A 12,315-nucleotide genomic window follows, 5' to 3' on the forward strand; every position below is an offset into this window, starting at 1 on the left:
TAAGTGACTTATATATTACGTTTAACCCGAGCAGCGAAACTCCGCGGTGATCTGAAAATGATGTGCCGGGAGTTGTGCCGTTCTCGGCCGCATCAGTAACCCTCGAGCTCCCGGCTAGCTGTCGAGCTGGTGGGTAGCAGACGCCTCTGAAAACGTCGAAGCACTTTTGCAAATATGGGATATCTTGATAAACCGAGCAGATATTTGATGTTTGCACAACTACTTTCTCGCCTGAAAATATGTTAAAAGTTTATTTTGTGACCCAGAAAGATTAGTATGAGTAATTTTAAAACTTAGTAGCGGCCGCCATTGCTGGAAACTGGAGTTTGGCTGGGCCGCGCTATGAATTCTGGGATATGGTAGTAATTTGGACAGCCTTATAATCGCAGTATAATCGCAGCCTTTGCGGTTAGAAAATTGCACTTGATCATGTCGCGATATTATCGCAAATGCGATATATCGTTCAGCCCTACACCATGGTCAAAGGAAAGCTTCTGTGTCCTGATAATTTTTACAATGCAGCCTTTCTTCCACACCTGGAAAACAGCTCGCTTCCAAATCTTTAGTCTCTAAAAATCGCCACAACCCAATCCAGTGGTTCATATTCCATTAGGCCCTTTTTGTTGCACTTGCATCACTTCTTTCTCTTTTTTGCCTCGTTATTAGTTTAATTGTCATTTTCATTCAGGTTCATAGACTTAAAGCTGCTTAGTTAAATTTGGAGATAGATCATTTCCCCTTTCACACCAGTAGCCATTCTCATTTAAACCTGACAAACTTTAAGTACTGCCACCTTCGGCATCACAACCACTGTCAAATGATAATTGTTTGTTGGCCAGCTTCTAAACTTCCCAGAGCCCAGTCTGGTTCAACACATATTTGTGACACAGTGCAGTAAACCCTGTCTACTGTCTACTATGGCCATTACCTGACACCACCAGATACCTTATGTCCAAGACCCAGGGGGGTTAGAAGTGCCATTCTTTTGTTTGTTTTTGGTTTTTGGTGCCACGCTACAGACTTACCAACTCTAAACTGGGAGGTTTTGATGTTTGTCTAGATTGTGTGTACTGTATTAAGAACTAGAAATTACCTGATCAAAGGGGGAAATGGTCCAGTAATATCATTTCCTGTCTTAAGCTGTTTTTCAGTGCTCTAGGGAGCAATCACAAGTGCAGAGTAGTCTAATTAGGTTCCTACACAGGTTAAGGTCAATTACCCAGCCAATCATCCAGTCTGCACTGCATTACTCTTGCTGTGGAACATTGAAAGCTACACAACTGCTGCTAGAATAACACAGAGAAAGCTCCAGACTTTTGACTGCACTGCAAATTGTGGTCAAGGAGAAATTCATAATAAGCACACAAAGTTTGCACCAACTTACAAAACTCTGAGCTGACTATATTACTTAAAATAAATTTCATTTTCAGTTGCCTGAAAAAGTACCCAGAGTGGAGCTAGACACTGACTTCATCATCCACCGCTGGTGTCCCAATCAGGGGAGGGAAAAAGAAAGTTATTATAAAATTAAGTACAGGTAACACAAAAAGTATTTCATTGATAAAGTTTTCTTTGTATTTATATGTATTTGAAAAAAAAAATTGGGTACAAATTGAATCCTGTTGGTTTTGGTGGAGATCTGAAATCTTGAAGATTTCTGTATTAAGACTGTGGGGAAAAAATACTGCTTTCATTTTACAAGTGTGCTCCTGCATGTCACACTGTAATAATTAAGTGTGACATATTTTCTTTATAGTATAGATTTACTGTAAAACATAAGAGAGAAGATAGCTTAAAGATCAAGAAGTAGAATACTGTTTCTACATCAGCTGGTTTAGTAACATTCAATAAAAGGCTCTTTATTCTGTCTGTGGGGCTATTTTGGTGTTAGTTTTGCAAATGGGATGTGACAGTCTGTAGTTACTCTAATCCCCTTGATCACCTTTTAATTTACCAAATTGCAGCTCGATCTGGGAACAGGAGAGGGGGAGGCGAAACAGAACACAGCACTGCTGCAAAGCAGGTTGGGTAACTGTCGGTCATGTTTGGGTTTTTGTGCACAGAGTTGTCTTGTTCTGTAACCTACAGCCAATTCAAATGCATTTATGTAATCTTGTTATTGTCATGTCTCTCCTGTAACCACAATTTTTATTTTATTTTTTTAAAAATATCCTGTAAAGTAAAGATCCACCATCCTTAATAGGGATCAGGGATTACCAGGGGTGTCACTAGGTTTTAAGGACAGGGGGGGCTTAGCCCCCAAGAGATGCACACGACATGAACGAACGTAGTGAATGAGCACAAAATTTCACAAACAGAAAACAAAGACTGAGAAATTGTTTTCCTACTTTTTTGGACAGATTAAACATCCTAGGCCACCAATAGATCTATTGTTTTATTTCAGTCTGCTTTATAATACAGTACAACAAAAAAACAGAGGAAATGTGTTTGCTGCATCAATAACAAGAAAAAAACTGAAAATAAAAAAGTACATTTTTCTGGCTGCAATCACCAGTTACTTGGTGGGTGGAAGCATCAAAGAATGACGTCTGTTTTTAAGAGTGGCAAATCGGTCAATCACTCTGTTGTGACTCAGATGCTGAAGCGTGTCTTTTTCAATAGACATGACTGCAAGACTGTGAAGTCTTTTCTGACCCATTGTTTGACGCAGCCAGGAGTGCAGCCGACGCAGTGCACTAAAGGACCGTTCGCACGAGCAGCTGCTGACAGGCACTGTTAGGGCAACTTGGATGGTTGCCTTCAGAGAGGGAAACATGTCTGAATCAAGGAGGTTGTACACAGACAACATATTTTTGGGTGGACATCCAGCCTCTGTTTTCCGGGTAAGAAAGTTTCTGGCCACCAGAACCTCCTCTTTTTTCAGGTCAAGTCTGTAGTGCTTTGCAAGTTCATTCAAGTGTGGTTCACTCAAGAAGTTCTCAGATTTAGGACTGCATGCCTGGACGCCTTTTAGCAGCCCTGCATCTACACTGCAAAATCTTTGATCAAGCTCGCCAACCATCCGATCCACACAAGGGAAAAGTAACTCTCTTTTCAATGTGTCTGAGTTGTTCAATTCAGTGCGTGAACCCACAGTTGCCTCCAGGACAAAATCCTCCATTTTCCTCTGTTTGTGCCTTGTCTTGGCACCTGGTTCAGGGATACTGTGGGTGTTACACAGGGCCTTGGTTTTCTCATACAGCTCTGTAGCAAATGCATCTGAGTGTTTGCCCTTAAGTGTGTCACACACAGCTTGTTTGCAGATAAAAGCTTCTGCCAGGTCTAAAGTCTCTTTCTGCAGGAATTTGTGGAGTCCTTCGGTTACAGACAGAATCGACTGAAACATCAGTAGTGCATAGACTGCTGAGAACTTGTAGAGCTTTGCTCTGAGACCAACAGCTATGGGGGATCCAATTGCAGATAGGCACTCCAAAATGGCAGGCAATGTCTCAAGAACTGCACTGATTGATCGCAACTGACATGCCCAGCGAGTGTTTGAAAGTTGCACAAGCTCAGTTTTTGTCAATCCAAGCTTTGCCTGAGTCTCCATGAACTTATGATGATTGACTAGGGAGGTGCTGAAGAAAGAATACACACACTCCAACAAGCTGAAAAGCTCCACAGCCTCTGGGACAGCCTTGCAAGTATTGCACAAAACCAGGTTGAGTTGATGAGCATAACAATGCACATAGATAGCCTCAGGATGGAGCCTTCTAAAATGTGCTTGTACACCTCCAGTGGAGCCACTCATAACGGCTGCACCATCATATGTTTGTGCTACACACTTAAGCTCTGCAAGACCATAGTTTTGGATCTGCTGCTGAATCTCATTTGCAATGGACTGGGCATCAAATGATTTTATCTCTGCAAGTGCAAGGAAACGCTCCTTCACTGCCCCCTCTGACACGTACCTGACACAAACAGCTAACTGCTCTGCCTTTTTATCCCTTGCCTCATCCACCATGATGGAATAGACTTTAGACTTTGTCATTTCAGATACAATGACACTAGTAACTTCCTGGGCACAACAGTCAATCATGTCATTCTGGGATGTTGGTGAGATATACTGTGCATTTGATGGGGGATTATGTTTTTGAAGAAAAGGATCAAACTCCTTCAAAAGCTCCATGCACGCAAGAAAATTCCCTCTGTTTGGGCTGTCTTCACCTTCATCATGACCACGAAAAGGGAGTCCCTGTCTCCCTAACATAGAGGTGACTGCAACAATTCGTCTGAGATACTCTCTTCTTTCGACTATCTCACTCACATTTGCAGTTGCTATCATCTGTGCAACGTTTCCCTGTTTGCTAGTTCCCTGGTAGCTTTTCCATGTAACAACACTGTCCTTATGTGTTTGTGCCATCTCATGCTTGCCAAAGATGACTAAAGCTTTCTTCCAGTTCTTGCAACCGTTACTGACCAAACTATCATGTTTGATGTTTTTGCCAAACACTCTACATGGGAAGCAGAAAGCTGCATTCTGGTTGACTGAATATTCTAACCAGTTGTGCTTTTCAAACCAGCTGTGGTTAAATGCTCGCTTCTGTGTACCAAAAGTATCATGTGGATAGCTCTTCAGCTTCACCTGTCTGGGCCCTGTGTCTTTGTCACCTAAATCAAACCCTGTAGTAGAATGAGTTGCTGCAGCTGCTTCATCATTTTCCCTCTCTTGGCCTGTTTGCTCTCCTCTCTCTGTAATAACTTGATCTTCCTCTGCCTCTCGATCTATTTGCTGCAGCTCCTCTGTCTCTCCTTGCTCTCTCTGACTTGAACTTGCCTGTTGACCTTTTTCTCCCTCAGCCACTCCTTCTGCCTCACCCTTCAAGATACATTAAAACATACTGAATTGTAATGTAAATTGCTAATATCATGACTTCTGCTCCCGCGCCACAGTAATTTGTTGCTCCCAAATATTTTGAAGTTACAAACATTATATTTTGAGCACGCATGTGACTAAAATGGTTGCAATTTAAAGCCCTGAAAAATATTACTAAATTACTTGAATTGAAGTAATATTAAAATAGAACTCTCAAAAATATGTGAGTCAGGCTAATTTGACTTATATACATATCTCTCTCTTTGCTCTCTCCACTTTCTAACCTTGACTCTCCTAAATAAAAGCTCAAGTTAAACAGGTCTTATATGTTGTACCGTGACTGAAATGTTTCATATTTCATATCCATATTGAGTCCCATAAAATTCTAATCAGACTGTCTCCATCACAAATGACTCCATCCTTTGACTCACCTCTCCAGCAGACGTCTCTCCCCTCTGCCTCTCTGTGCTCCTCTGCCCTGACTCCTACAGGTTAATGGGGATGGAGTGATTATTATTATTTCCACTGATGATAACCATACCTGAATGAGCTCAGCTGGATTTTTCAGAGCTAAAACGAGTGACAGAAATTAACATTATGCTAACAATTTAACTTAGTGCGCTAGCCAGGTTTTTATTTACAAAATGGGGAGCACCTGGTTCATTATTTACATGGGACTCTCTGCTGTTAGCTGGAGCTAACTAATTGTTACTACCAGCCAGTGATGAAGACTTACTTTCTTGAAAAACTTGCGTATATCCATGATTTCTTGCCGTTTGCCACATGCACGCAAGTGTTTCTGCAGGTGTATACGAGCGGAGTGTAAAGTAGCAGTGAAAACGAGGACTGGATTTTCAGTCATGTAGATGTCCCCTGTGAACAACTGGAAGGGATTGGATAACGAAGCACTGACGCTACCTTAACAATGTAAAGCGAAAGGGACCAACCGAGTTATGATCATATTTGTGTGAATAGCGACAGGTTTATATTATTATTTCTTTAAACTCATATTCCTGCATCTTTATATTGAATTTGTCTGCAAGTTCTGTAAAAAAAAAATCGAATAAGTTAAAAAAAAACAAAAAAAACAAAAAAAAAACCCCACCAAATTATTTAGGGGGGCTTAAGAATATTTTAGGGAGGCTTCAGCACCCCTAAAATAGGCCTAACGACGCCACTGGGGATTACACAGGCACAGAGAACGAAGCGAGAATTTTGTCTTGATACCTGATTTCTTGGCAAATCTAAATGCTTAACAAGGTTTTCACAGCAGTTTTTAGAAGATCTCATGTAAAATTCAGATGGAAGAAGTATTGCTTTGGCAGCAGTTTGTTGGGAGAAAAAAAGAAAATAAGATCCCTATCTGTAGTAATGGGTAAAAAAAGTCTAAAACCAAAAGTGAAATGCACTATGCGTCCACTCTGCTTCATCCACTGATTCACACTTATTCGTGGGAGTAATCTTTTATTTGTTTCACAGCATTTGCTCTGTTAATGTAGCATGCAGTTTTACAAGAACAAGTAATATTGGATATATTAGAAAATGGGGAATTTACAGAGGAGAAATTATGGCATTTCTTGTAATTGTGGACATTGTGAGTGTGTATCGCATCAACTTTAGATTTGCTCCATAAAGATTAGAGGAATGCAACTACAGGAAAACAGTGTTTACCCGGGTAAGCAGCCATGGCCTCTAAAATCTTTTTACTGAAATTATTTTGCTTGTCTCTCAGAAAGTAATTTAGTCCCCTGGATTAGCAAATGTATACTGCTGTAGCTGCATGGGGATCTATGTCTGGGGGAAGGGATTGCTTCATGAGGGTGGTTCAAAAGAGGTGCGAGTGCAGGCTTACTGTCATGCACTGTCAAAAGGGTCACTTTCATGAAGCAAACGCCCTGCTTGAGAAATACAGGAGTCTCGCTTTTATTTGTTTGGCAGGCAGTAAATAAACTGGTTCTAAGTGGTTGTTTATGGCAACTAAAGTAACAAAATGTAGATAAATATAACACAGGACCAAAGTATATTGTAACACTGCCTATGGGCAATTGGTATGCTCTCCATTAATCAGAGCTTAAAAATAATAAGTCCACAGTTGGAGTGGGGGTAATTATTGATCAACAGCACTATCAGATCACTGGGGATACATTTGGGTCATTTTGTGCTGAAGCACTGGTTTCCATACTGTATAATTTTAAAACATGAACAAAAAAACTTCAGAAAATTGCAGCGATTGAGACTTAAGTGCAGCATATTCACAAACACTAACCTCGTGGGTGAGTGCTAGGACTAAGGGCTGTCTCCGCTCTCATTTTTGCTTAAGTCTCAGCTAAGAAGCATAGCAACGGCACATTGAGGAGTTAATGAGCTTTACATACAAACACAGGCATGCATGCACACTGAAACACACAGAGAACATGCACACACAGGAAAGTATGTACTCTCAATAATAAAAAAAAAGGCCTCCTACACACATGCACACACATGCACACACACACATTCTTGCCTGTCAAATCATATTAGCATCAGGTCAGGCTGCTTTTTTTTAGCTAGTTGCTATGGCAGCAGCGAGAGGGTCTCTGGGTCGCTCCTACAGGCGTTTCAAACAACAGGGCTGCAGCAGCAAGATTGGTGTAACTACCAGAGATTGCTCCCCGCTGCTGTAGTGTAGGAAATGTAAGAGTGTGACTCAAAACTACATGAATAACTGAAGTGCTGTTGGTATATGTGAAATTACTTCAATTTGGTATCATAAAAAGGGCTCAAAACCTTTTAGGCTTCCACATTTATGCAGTAAAAAGTTAAGTTCACTTTCTTAATATTTCTCACTGGGGTTACCAGGGTGAGCTCGTAAAGCAATTTGGAAAATTGAAGCCTAACATATTTGTCTCCATTTCAGTTTTCTTTGTTAAAATATTACTGCTCGGAAGTTTTGGTCTCTTTGAGATGGGCTTGTTATTTGAAGAACATTGATTTTTGTTTCATCTGATATAACATGAAATTGGCCAAAATTCTCTAAATGCCAATAACAATGAAAAAATCATTCATAGTTTTTAATGGAATATCTAGCAGAGACATGGAGGTCAGCACTGTGTTCCAGTGGTCCACTGTACTACCCGATACCTTAGAAAACCCTTTTTCCAGTTATGCTATGAAACTGTTCAGACCACGGTTTTTTTCTGAACCTTGTTAGAGTAGTTGTGTTCTAAGAAATGTTTTTCCATGTGGGGGAATAAGAAATCTCACTTAAATCGCTGTCCTGTGCACACAGAGCAACACAAAGTGTCTAACAAGAACAGGAAGTCAATTTTAAAATTGAGCTTCATTAAAGTGAGACTCATATCAGACAGATACAAGTGCAAGCTGATGAAAGGAGCAGTACTTTTGCTTGAAAACTTCAGTTTCTGTTGAAACTTTCTCAGAGAAAGTATACTAGTTTTTAAACTTCAAACCCTCAACTCCTTCAGAAACCAGACTAGCGAAATTTAATGATCCTTTTATTCAGCAGCTGTCAGCTTTTTAAAAAAAATCAGTTTGTTATTTAACATTATACATTTGCATTCAGTGAGTCCGTGAAACCCAGGAATGATGGTTGCTAATAACGAACCCATATAGATATTCAGTATATAAAAATCGCAATGTTTTTCAATTAATGGTCTAATTCAATATTAATTTTCATCTACTACTTGCATCATTTACTAGATGCATCTACTTTTCTGCTGAATTGAACATTTCCTGCAATGGCATGTACTGCTCCCTTCACAGAACAGCCCAAACTTTTTTCTAACCAGAGAAAATGAATAAGCTCCAGTGCAAAACTGAGCAAGAGGACAAGCAGATCAGAAATACATCTCTTATGAAAAACAGATGCCTCACAAGTCCTGACCTTTGTTATATCATGCCTGTAGGAGGCAAATTGTTCTGATTTGTTAAGGGAGTAGTACATACTGTTGTATGGAGACTTGAGTTTGTTGAGCAGTTACCTGCATGAAATAGCTGTTATTCCCTAGAAAAGGTCAGCTCATTTCAAGACTACAAGCAAACTCACAAAGAGTCATTCTCCTGACTCTAGACTGAAGCTGATGCTTTTTAATGCAGTTCTCAGCCATTACCATGGTATATTTGCATTATGTAACACATTGTCCCACTGGAACGCAGGAGCGATGGACATTAACATCTTAGTATCAACTCCATTGATCTTTTCATTGCATACAATGGTATGCACTGCTCACTTCACAGAACAGTGCAAACAGCAGCAACTGAGCAACAGCAAAAATGCATGAGAAGTACATCTCTAGTGATCGAGAAATGGATGTTTCAGGGGTCCTGACCTTTATTAAATTCAACCTGATGTGCCACATACTGCTGGCTTAGAAAGGGAGTCGTACATACTGTTGCAAGAAAAACTCTTTTTTTGTTTTGGTCTTTAGAGAATAACGTTCATTTCTTAGAGCAAGAACAGTATTGGTGCATCAACACCAGACGCACAACAATGTTTTTGCATGGTGCACTTGATACAAAATCTGTGCAATGACAACAAGTGGTACAAATTTAAACAAAATATAAATTTGTGCAAGATAAAATATTTCACGTCACTCTCATACTCTCATTTATGATAACCCATCAGCTGGGATTCTCATTACGCTGCTGACTAGATATATTAGAATCCAGATACATGATTTCAAAGTGATTTAATGTAAAATCCAATATATCAGCTGATATTTAGTTTTTTGTTTCAGATACACAAAACATAAACAGATTCTTTTTTTATATGTATATTTAATCATTTATTTACTAGTTTATGCTTTTCAAGCCTCTGCTCATCATCGTGTTTGTGGAGTTTGACCGTTCCCAACATCATCAGGTGCGTTGCAGAGTTCCCGGTGGTGGTAAAAAATATTGAGCATTAACATTCATAATGTGATTGAAGAGTGTTTCTCATGTCTCTTCTTTACTTTTTAAATTTTTCATTAAATTAGCAAATAGTTAACAACATCAGACCCCAAGAACTGGGCTTTAATAGAGACAAGGAGAGAGCTTTGAGAAGAATGGGCTAATTTGCAGGACTTTAAATTCTGAAAATACCTTCCTGTGAGTTATTGGTTGGCTTTTTGGTTTGTGTGACTGTACCGCAAGTCTTTTTTGTTTAAATTTATCTGTGTAGATAGCTTTAAAAATTAGTAATTATTTAGTTATTTATTTAAGATAAAACGTGATCTTTTTTCAAAACAGGGATATTTTGAAGAGACCCCATGCCAGTTGTCTTGAATGATAAGCTATTAAGAAATTTACAGCAAATTTCTTGTTTGCTCCAGTTAATTATGAATTGAGTGTTAGCTTTCTAAAGTCACACATATGGTCCTCTTAATACATTATACCCTCTGGATTCCTCCAGTCTAATTACATTAGTATCATCAGTATCTGTCTAGGTCAAATTTTTCCAATAATGTTATAGACAACGTGCGGTTGCCAAGTTTTTCTCTCCGAAAGCAAGAGTTGTTTACCACAAAGTGAGTGTGAGTGGAGTTGAAAATTATAAAACCCTCAGTCTGGTGTAGCTCATAAGAGGAATTGTATTTCACCCTGCACTGCCTGTTAACATAAAATGTCATAAATTCCAGGCAGCTGTAAAGCCCTAGTCCTACATTTTTAGTATATAATTGATAATAGGTGCAGTTTTGCTGTGTTGTAGAAGCTCTTCTATCAGCAGCCAGGAACCTATGTTGGTTTGACGCAGAGGCAGAGATTGGGCATGTGGGTCGATTTTTAGTTATTTATTTACTCTTTCCTCTATTTTGAGTAGCTTGACAGAGTGGCCACCAAAAAAGCAGTCCTATCTGACCCCGTTCTGCTTCAGCCCCCTTTTTTTGGTTGCTTCTGATAACGACACTGACCCATATTTGCTGTGACTCCTCATATAGGAGTTTGTTTGGAGTGCTAATAGAAAGGTTGCCACTGGAAATCAAATACAGTAAGACTTCCAGTGCATACCTCAAAGAAGTACCTACATTTCAAGCTTGATAAAAATTAATGAAACACTGATGAACTTTTTTTTTTAGTAATTATAAATCAGCATTTGAACTGGCAGAATTAATGATTGATGATTGATGTTTCCCCCATTTTTGTACACACTTTGATTCACTATAGCATGTTCTTTTAAATAGCTTATTTGGCTAAAAAATCTGAAAAGTGAGATATTAAAAATTTTAAAAATCTTACAGCCTGTACCAGAAAGTTCATCTGGATGTAGTGTTTTCAAAAAGTTGATTCTCCAGATGAACAGAATCAGCTTGCTGGGATTTTCTTACTTGGATGATTATGCTTGTATGAAGAGGAAGAGGCTGTAGCTTCACAGGGTAGGCAGCTGTTAGATTAGACAATTAGATGTGCTTCGTGAACGTGAGACAGTCGTGTTTAGGGTTGCTGTTTGAACTGGCTTATTTTACACCCACATGAATCCCCTCTTCTCCACCACGGTCTCACTGAACTCTGTCACACACACACACACACTCACTCTCTGACGCACTCACTGGCCTGCTCCAGTCACTTTGTGGAGCATTGGACTGCCATTACCTCATAAGACTTTGTTGTTACACTATCTCTTACCGTACACTACTAAATCTCCATTTGCACTATTTGCCTATTTTGCACCACTATGCCTTCTTACTTGAATATTGTATATTGTATATTGCATAGCTTTTTTTTGTTATACGTAAAATTGTATTGTATTTATTTAAATTTTTACTTTTTAATTATTTTATTTGCATTTTTCTAATCACTAGGGTTTGAGAGTAACGCAATTTCTATTCTGTGTATGTCCTGTACATGTGGCAGAATTGACAAATAAAGTTGACTTGACTTGACTTGACTTGAATTAAGATTTGGAAAATCTTGTTTGTAAATCAGACCCACTTTATTGACACACCAGAATGAGATATCTTTAATTCTAATCAAATTAATTACAGAAAAATTCTGCTCGTGCTCAATATTTAATTCATATGCCCTTTTCAGAGAAGCTTGAACCGTGTCTCCAGCTGCACATGCTGGTTTTGCCAAATCATTTACTGCAGAAAAAGTTCTCTAAAAGAGCAGGGTACATTCAACAGAGAACTTTTTCATGCACACAGACACTAACTAATGCAGTGGTGTCAAACTTGCTTTAGTTAATGGGCAATATATAATGCAATCTGATTTCAAGTAGGCATGATTGCATGTGTTCTTTTTTTCTTTTAAATGGTAAAAAGTACATGTAAAAGTAAATGTTTACATTTAATGAACAATCTATTTATAAAAGATGATAAACAACCCAGGATAGCTTAAAAAAGAAGTGCTATTTCAACATATGTCTCGTTAGACATGTCTTACAGATCACAGTGGATCTACAAAAGCAGGAAACTTTCACAAATACATGATTTTAATCTTTATCATTTTTATAATTTGTCTGGATCTGGAAATAATTTAAATTTTCTCTACGCATTTTTGTGCCTGTGCAATAATGCTGA

General features: G+C 38.8%; 1 protein-coding gene across 1 annotated transcript; it reads right to left on the reverse strand.

Moving 5' to 3' along the window:
* Window positions 1-2,222: 2,222 nt before the first annotated feature.
* On the reverse strand, window positions 2,223-5,600 carry LOC143421120 (zinc finger MYM-type protein 1-like). The gene is made up of 3 exons (XM_076890218.1): window positions 5,553-5,600; window positions 5,248-5,301; window positions 2,223-4,819 (listed from the first exon to the last, which is right to left on the reverse strand). Exons 1-3 carry the CDS (start codon window positions 5,577-5,579, stop codon window positions 2,516-2,518), a joined length of 2,385 nt encoding a protein of 794 aa, XP_076746333.1. The 5' UTR covers window positions 5,580-5,600; the 3' UTR covers window positions 2,223-2,515.
* Window positions 5,601-12,315: the final 6,715 nt, after the last annotated feature.

The sequence above is a fragment of the Maylandia zebra genome, linkage group LG11 (assembly GCF_041146795.1).
Source record: "Maylandia zebra isolate NMK-2024a linkage group LG11, Mzebra_GT3a, whole genome shotgun sequence".
In the NCBI taxonomy this organism is placed as follows: domain Eukaryota; kingdom Metazoa; phylum Chordata; class Actinopteri; order Cichliformes; family Cichlidae; genus Maylandia; species Maylandia zebra.

Coding starts and splice junctions, on each gene's coding strand:
- LOC143421120 (XM_076890218.1), bottom strand. CDS start 5,579: ATGGATATACGCAAGTTTTTCAAGAAA. Junction 5,302..5,552: donor TACGCAAGTTTTTCAAGAAA/GTAAGTCTTCAT, acceptor ATTAACCTGTAG/GAGTCAGGGCAGAGGAGCAC. Junction 4,820..5,247: donor GAGAGACGTCTGCTGGAGAG/GTGAGTCAAAGG, acceptor TGTATCTTGAAG/GGTGAGGCAGAAGGAGTGGC.